This window comes from Oxyura jamaicensis, chromosome 1 (assembly GCF_011077185.1).
Source record: "Oxyura jamaicensis isolate SHBP4307 breed ruddy duck chromosome 1, BPBGC_Ojam_1.0, whole genome shotgun sequence".
NCBI classification, from domain to species: domain Eukaryota; kingdom Metazoa; phylum Chordata; class Aves; order Anseriformes; family Anatidae; genus Oxyura; species Oxyura jamaicensis.
This window is the reverse complement of record NC_048893.1, coordinates 24079889-24088551: the sequence shown is the minus strand read 5'-3', so window position 1 is coordinate 24088551 and position 8663 is coordinate 24079889. Positions and strand designations below refer to the sequence as shown.

At 39.8% G+C, this 8663-nt stretch overlaps 1 protein-coding gene across 2 annotated transcripts in view; it reads right to left on the bottom strand.

Moving 5' to 3' along the window:
* Positions 1-6134: 6134 nt before the first annotated feature.
* FAM3C (FAM3 metabolism regulating signaling molecule C) overlaps positions 6135-8663 on the bottom strand; it is a 33515-nt gene continuing 30986 nt past the window's right edge. For both annotated transcript variants that reach the window (XM_035336360.1, XM_035336356.1), the window contains exon 10: positions 6135-7983. In XM_035336360.1, the coding sequence (XP_035192251.1) occupies positions 7894-7983 (90 nt within the window). In that variant the 3' untranslated portion in view covers positions 6135-7893. The remainder of the gene's footprint in view (positions 7984-8663) is intronic.

Genomic DNA, 8663 nt, shown 5'->3' with positions numbered 1-8663 from the left:
TTATGGTCAGTCTACAGTAATTCTTTTCTGCCGCTCCTTCTCAGTCACTCTCATCCCCTGTGCTGTGGGGTCCCACCCACGGGATGCAGTCCTTGCTGAACTGATCAGGCGTGGGCTGCCCACAGGCAGCAGCTCTTCAAGAACTGCTCCAGATATGGGTCCGTACCACGGGGTCCATCCCTCGGGAGCACACTGCTCCAACCTGGGTCCCCCACGGGCAGCAGCTCCTGCCAGGTCACCTGCTCCTGGGTGGTCTCCTCCCCACGGGCTACAGGTCCGGCCCAGAATCTGCTCCAGCAGGGGTCTTCCACAGGCCGCAGTCTCCATCGGTGCAGGGCCACCTGCTCCACCGTGGTCTCCTCCACGGGCTGCAGCGTGGAACCCTGCTCCACCATGGTACTCCATGGGCTTCAGGGGGACATCCTGCTTCACCATGGTCCTCACCACAGGCCGCAGGGGACTTCTGCTCCAATGCCTGGAGCACCTCTCCCCCTCCTTCTTCGCTGACTTGGTGCCTGCAAGGCTGTTCCTCACTCCTCTCACTCTCCCAGCTGCTGTGTGGCGCAGTGTTTTTTTTCCTGTCTTAAATCTGCTCTCACAGAGGCACAAACACCATCACTTACTGGCTCAGCTCTGGTCAGCAGTGGGGCCCTTACCAAACATGGGGCAGCTTCGAGATCCTTCTCACAGAAGCCACCCCTATGGCCCCCTGCTACCAAAACCTTGCCACATAAACCCACTACAGGTAGAAAACAATTTTAGGGCAGTTTCTCATAGAGCAAAACTGTCATGGTTACATCATGTAGAGTGTTGAAGTGGTACCAAATCACTCTCCTGGCTAAAGTTTATTAAACGAACAAACAAACATGTAAAAGGATCATACCTCTGTGGCTGACTTCATGCCAAATGAGGCAGTCTTTGTCTGACCCTGTACCTTATTGTAGATATCACTTGTTCTCCCACTTATAAAATCAAAGTAATTTTAAACTAGCAGGGTGGAATAAATATTATTTTTCCAAGATAACCTGCCAAAGATGCTAATTGTGATTTCTTTCCTGACTGTATCTGGCTGGGTGATCCGGAGTACCCCAGTCCAGTAACACTATTTACACATGGATTTGCAATGCAGTGTTTAGGATTTTAAATAACCTCACATTTTTTCACTTTCGGTGAACCAGCACAGTGCAGTGCATGGCTCAGGTGATAGCTAACACCCAGCTGAGAAGCAGGGCTTCGCACCTCTGCCTCCAATGAGCATACCCAAGGAGGGGAAGTAGTAGCAGTTTTCTGACTATAAATGGGAATTTGTGGGCAAAGGACTTATTCACAGTCACTTGAAAAAGCACTGACAGACCTGGGTATTTTTTTAAAAAATAAGGTCTCCTGATCATGAACGAACCTAATGCTTCAGCTATCTGCTCACTGCATTTGCTTCTCAACTCATGTAGTTTGAAAAATCTGTTGTTTGCCAGCCAGAACTACACAGAAACCATCCCACTAGTGGCTGCTGGGCCAGTGCTGCTGTAGAGCTCACTACAGTGTTCAAGGACAGGCAAAGACTACAATAATCAGTTGGTTAAAGTTGTGTTTCCTAAACATGGACTCCTGTGGTTTCTATTTGTGGAAGGTGAATATGCTTTTTCCCTTCACAAATGACAAATTCATCCTGAAGGGAATGATGTTTGTGAACTCCATGTTAAATGAATGCTAGAGATAACTAATGTTAAAATACTAATTAATAAGAAACACTAATGCTAAAATACATAACACTAAGCACTTAATGCCTGTCCCAGGTTCCGCTGTCACACTGAACTGACAACTATGTAATCCCACAGACAGCTCTGTTAACTAATGGATGGTTTACTCAGCAGAGAATGAAATGATGATTAATCCTCTCCAGCCACTCTGTCAGCACTGCAGGGCTGAAAGTGTGGTGGCAGACAGCACCGTGACGCTGCAATTCATTTCAGCCACCAGATAACACCGACTGGGGAAGCCTCCAGCACAGGTTGGAACCCGGATGCCAGGGCTGATTTCTGCGGAAGGTAGCTGCCACCTTGTTTGTGCAGCAAAGTGGTGTAATAAATAGAGATAGGTTCGCTAAGACGGACACACACGTGGAGTTTAGATGCATTAATTGAACTGGAAAAAGATACAGAGATTCATTACAAGAGTGCCACATACCTTCTGAAATGCCTTGCTGACTCCGAGCCAGCAAACAGGCATGCATCCTCATCTCAGCTAGATGATCAGAGCCTATCTCAGGGTTTGGCCATGATATTTTCCTCTCAGCCTTGCTATTTTTGTGACTATGCAGTGTAACTTTAAATGAGCTGCACATTTCCTTTGTTAATTCAGCCTTTCAGCCCTTATTTTGATATTTTTATTTTTAAATATCAAGTTTTGTGTGCACCAGGATATCCCAATTAAAATGCTAAAACTTCTGACTAGGTAAGACTTCTGTTATCATTTTCTCCAAAGTCCTGGAAAAAATACATAAAAAAATACATTTATATTGGGTTGTGGAGCAGAATGACACATTTCATAAGCACTTGTCTAGAGCAAAAGCTTGATACCACATAAGGGGTTAAAAAAAGGACTAAGCATTATTTAAATGGCTGGTCATTTACTGTCTGTGATGAGAGGTGCATTGCGCCTTGTGCTAGTTAGCACAAAACCAGCTGATGGCTAAAACACCTTTTACAAAGACTAATCTGCCCCATAAACTAATAAATTATCTTGACGCTCTATTATATCTGTGCGTACTAAAAAATATTTTGACATTAAACACACAGAGTTTTTAGAGAATCTATATATCATTAGGAGAAGCAATATGCAGAGGAACAGGACATCAAAGTACAAAACAATGTTAGTTTAAAATGTGCTAATGGGGTTTAAAACAAAATAAAAAACAATTTTGGCTAGTTATTGCTGATTGCACCAATGGAAGCAAATACAAAAATTGCCTGAAACTTAGAGAATGAAGTTGTTAACTTTTGTACTTGCTGATTTTGGAGAATTGACTGTGGTTTCACAGCTGGTTTGCCTGCCGGGTTGGCTGAGCATGTTCACGCCCTCCCTGGCCCTGTGCTGTCCCCAGCCCATGGATCAGTTTAGTGATATGTTTCACAGAAACGCCACAAACAAGAGCTGAGTCTGGAGCAGCAAACTCCAGCAACAACACGCCGATAAGGACGTGGGGAGGTGACCAGGCGCAGTAACTCCTTGAGCTGAATGTGCTGCCAAAGTCCCGCAGTTGCAATGCTAAGAAACTAATCTAAGAATCTTGCATTGTAATGCAAGAGGAATGGTTAACCATCTGCTTTGGGCTGTCTCTTGGGATCAGAAATTTAATGGAGAGGATGAAGACATTTATGTGTATTTTACATAGTACACAATGTGCCTGGACTATTACAATGCTCTATACTGATCCCTACCCCTGCCCATATATATGTAATAAAGCCCCGAAACAAAGTTTTATTTTCTACATACCCCCAAGGACAATAAACAGATTATCTGTGTTGTGCCACATGGGTGTTAGGAGCTGTAGAGAAAATATGAGAGTGCAGATATAAAAGCCAGAAATCAGGACATTACCCACCAAGTTTTCCACTTGGAAAGGATGATTCAGCTGCCAAGATCTGGGACCATGAGGCTGTACTGATAGAAAATGTTGAAATATAATTAGAAGATAATTAGCCAGAATGCATTGTTGCATCACTGGGAAAAAAAAAAAAAAAAAAAAAAAAAAGCAGGCTATGTTCCACAGAAGACGGCACTCCCTTCCACCACCATCCATCAAGCTCAGAGGAGGCATGATCTTGTCTAAGCTGGGAGTGCCTTTTTCATGTTAACAATGTTGTGTCCTGCTATGAGCAACACCCTAAGAAAGGAACAGACATTTCTGTGGGAATTAAATATTACAAGAATGAGATTTTAAAAGATAAATGCAAGATTAAAGGGACTGGGTTGTATATCCTAGTAAGGAAATGGTAGGGCCTGGAAGAAAATAAAAAGACGATTTCCTACCTAGGAGGATAATGATAATTTTTTAATTTGCTAAGAATTAATCATTGATTTTCAGCAAAGAAGGTTTTATAATGATCCATATCTACCTAGATGAATGCATAAGCAAAGGAAGAGATGCCTGAGGAACCTGATTTAGCCTGGGTCTGTGAAGGATGCGTTAGATCTCGTTTGTAAGGATGAAAGGGACTACTACAAGAAGAGAGGTGAAACTGCAAGTGGTTTTAAGCTAGCCTGGTTCTGAGGCCAGAGATAAGGTCATCAGAAATTGAATGAAACATCTCAAGTAAAGCACGTTCTCTCTCGCCATTCTTCATATTTTGTCCATGCAGACATGCAGTTCTTCCTCTACAGAGGCAGCAGTAGGAGGTGCTTGAGCCCAAATGTTTGGTCCTTTACGGTACATTGCTCGGAGGAGAAGCAGGGTCCCTAGTACCTTCAATACAGCATTGGAAGCAACTGCCATTTTGCGGTATCAGGTCTGAGACTGAACTAGCGGGGATGCTTCCATCTGCAATGGTCTGACAGCTGGGAAATCTTCCCAGCATCTTCCAGCCTGGGCTCCACCCCAGACAGTTTCTGAAGGGGCTGTGGTTCTTCCCATCTGCACACAGGAAAGTCAGTCAACACACATGTCGGTAGCATTACTTTATTTACCCTCCTGATTTATCCACCTGGCTTCTAAACTGCAGATAATCCAAACAGCTTAAGAGACATTATGTAGACATCAAGTGTTTATGAGTCTTGTCAACATCTGAGGGAACCAAGTGCCACATAGAGACATCTGGAAAGCAAAACATACCAAGCAAAGAGAAGCCTTTTCTGAACCAGCAGTTGGGAAACTAAGGTTGTTAAACCCTCTGCTCTTTCAAAAAAACAATATTTGATCATGAAAGATGCTAGGAAGGATGCAGAGAGCAGGTCAAGGCATAGATCGCTTTCTTTCTTAAGCCTCATCTGATGCACATAAAGCAATGATAGTACAGCCGTTGAGAGCTGTGGCTTGCAATGAAGACTTCAGGTGGCTTGGATCCCAGCTGTGCTCCTTGGGCAAAATGAAGTTAGTTTTCTTGTGTCCTCCCCCTCTTCTCACAGCTGCATTTTTTGAGGCAGACATGCTCCACATCTTTCTTTCCTTCCCTCACTGCTGTCTTCAACACGCTGCAGATGCTCCCATCATTTTCTGTAGGAAAATATGTATCCTGAAGCTTTGTTGCTCACAACATCCTCCCACAAACTAGAAGACACTAGGGAGACCAGAGAAGTAATCTTCCTGCTTGGCCAGTTAATTGAAACATGCATTGATTACCAAAGCCTCACTTCTTGAGATTAAGTGTCAGATTTCTTCAACAGGAGAGAATAATAAAACTAGCACACTCAAGGCAGAGAACAAGAGATGGCATGAGAACAAGAGACAGTAAACAGACCAGGATGATGGACAACAGCAAGGAGACCACATTTGCATGGCCACTCCAGTGCAATTTTGTTTCATATACTTCAAGTCTTAAATGTAATGATTCTATGATAGGATACATCTATTAGAGAACAGATGTACATGTAGATACATCTACATGTACATGTAGATACATCTATTAGTTAACGAGGAAGGAGGATTTCCATCAAAAATCACAGAAATCAGATGATTTAAGGAAAAATTATAAATAACCCTACAAGTTTATTGCTTTAAAAAACATTTTTAAATGTTTTGTGGCAGGTCCACCTTTAGCAGGTTAAATAATTAGAATAATATTTATTTGCTGGGGGAAAAAATGCACAAATTTAAAGATGAGGGCTCAGAGAGGTCTGATTTCACTTGTATTTCTTCTCCATTTCATTTTGTAGAGGAAATTTGAACTTTTTAATTTGATGAACGATGAAATATGAATTGACATTCAAAATCAAGAATAAAAACAATAGTGCAAGGAAACTATTAATACTTTTTCTTTTTTTTTTTTCTTCTTTCCCTCTTAAGCCTCTGCCAAGTACCTTCAAAATTTTTCTATTATTATTTTGGACAGCAGCACAACCAATAATGCTTATTCAACAATAAAAATGTATTTATATGAAAAGCCTAAGACTTAGGAAACCAGTTTTCCACAATACCCTAATGGTATGAAATAAAATTTATTTTCCAATGGATAGAAATGAAGGGTTTTACTTTATTTGATGACAGAGAGATACACGATTTTGACACATCCTCCTAAACAAGAAAATCTGAAAGACTTAACAAAGACAATTTCACCATAATAAGGTGCTTTTATTGCTGTTCCACATTAAACTTGAGGGAAAACCATGTTATCTAACAAGCTAGTTAAACATAAGAACAACTCGGAGTCCAGACTTGCTCTGATATCACAGGTTATTTGACTTGCAAAGCAATTCCCAATATTGCTTGAAATTTTTAGTGCACACATCCATCTCAGAAGACATCAATGATAATAGTATTTTGATCGCTGCTGTTTTCAACTTACACTGTGGGTCCCTGAAAATTCCTTTGTAGCTTTTGTCCCATGGTACTAGCTAGAAGTTGTTGAAGATTGTACCAGAACTCATGGCATGAAACACCAAGAGATTATAATCAGTTCTGTGACATCCCCTATTTCTTGAATACCAACACTTTCAGTTACACCATGCTAACTTGGTTTCAGTGAAAGATCGAGCTGGCCATACTTAAAAGAAACTGAAGTTTCCAACAAAAGCTGTTTTCTGACAGCTCTGATATGAGCTAAAGAATAAGGCCACTTCAACTTGGTCCATTTTTTTGCTTTGAAAAAAAAAAAGAAAATTGACAGTTAAGTTTGAATGTTATACATTGCATAACCTTAGATACAATGCTTTTGCTAATACCTCCCTGTAAGCACAAATTACCTCAGTTCACATTAGATGTAGCATAGAGGATAGGCAGTAAAGGCTCATAATATTGTACCCTGAAAACTGCTGCTAGAAGGCAGACTGCTTTCTAATAGGTTCTTTGCAATGGAAAATTTATTCCTGGTGTTAAAACTCAAGCAGGAAGGAGTTCCTCTTTGCACATTTAACAAGTGACTAACCAGTATGGTTGAATAGCCATAGATAGACTAAATGGTTAAACAGCAGTACAAAAATTGTAATAAAAACTGCACAAGTTGCCATAAGTACTGTTGCTTAACATGCCAAGTCTCTTCTACACAGTAAACACTATTTTCAAGTTGAGTACAAATCCTTTCAACTGCTTTTAGGTATCACGTACACTATGGATATATTTACTTTTGTTTTTCTCCTAGTAAAAATAATTCATATTGTGCTTTTTGTAGCGTGTCTGCATTTCAATATCATGCTTTCTTCCTGTTAATTATTTGGTTTTGGTGGGGAACTACAAAATAAATTTCTGGAGCACTTGTTATTAGAATAACCAATTAGCTTCAATAAAAAGTGATGCTGCCACTAAAAAGGCAGAGGATAAAAAAAAATTAAAGCTTTTTATGAACTTATCACTAAAATCTACGTATTTCACAAAGGTTATATACTCACAGCAATATTAGAAGACAGTACATTTGTCAGGATCTATTTATTATTGGCATATGCAATTTATTAGCCAGTTGACCTACGAGATATTATTTACCATAGGCAAACTAAATACTGTGCTTTTAAGAAACCTGTTTAGAAATGATTTGATGTTTATTTTGAACATATTTACAAAAAGGATTTTTATGTATTAGCAATAAATAATCCCGATATTCAAAATGTCAGTGCTCATGCACACACCGACAAAATGGTTGCATGCTTAAAAATATTATTTACAGTACAGTCTCCTTCATAGCCCTCTCTCTAGTAACAGCAGAAAGTGCATTTTCTTCCATTTTCATTCTTCTTTCCTTTTGTTTTGATTTAGTCTTGCTTCTGAGGGATACAGCCTTCCATCTCAACAACTTCTGGCCAGCCTTCATATTTGTTTGTATCCTTGTTGTTCTTTATATGCTGTAAGCAGAAAATATTAATCTATTGTTAATGTGAAGTCACCCTGCTGCTTTAAGCATGGCTTTAAAATACACTTCTATGTAATTATTTTCAGGCAACAGACAAAGAGAAGATGTTTGTATTAGCCTCTTGTGCTTTTTAAGTATCATCAAATACAACAGCCACTCAGTACTCACCATCTAAAGTTGCTTGTTCAGACAAGTATATGCTAAAAACAGGTGAATCTGACTAGTGAAAACATTTTTAAAATTTATCATGGATGTTTATTCAGGAAGAGAAACAAGCAAGGAAAAGATCAACTGTCAAGAGAACATAAAGCACTAGGGTTTAAATTTAAATAAGGACACTAAATTTACAGGGCACAGAAAATAAATAGTCAGATTTTATGAAAACTACATAAGGCCATAAGGCTGAATGTTCCTTTTTTTTTTTTTTTTTTTTTTTTTAAATTAGGGGTTTATTTTTCCAAGAAGCAACCATCTGCTGTCAGGTAAGATATTACTGCCTCCAAGAGTTTACCATTGCTCCTACATTAGTTCCCACTTCCTTAAAAGCTGGCAAAAAGAGAACAGGCTTGCTCTCTAAGTACAAAGCTACCTTTACTGGTAATTAAAGGCAGCAATGACACATGTTGAATTGCAGCTATTAAAGTATGTGGATATGTTTAATTTCACAAGTTT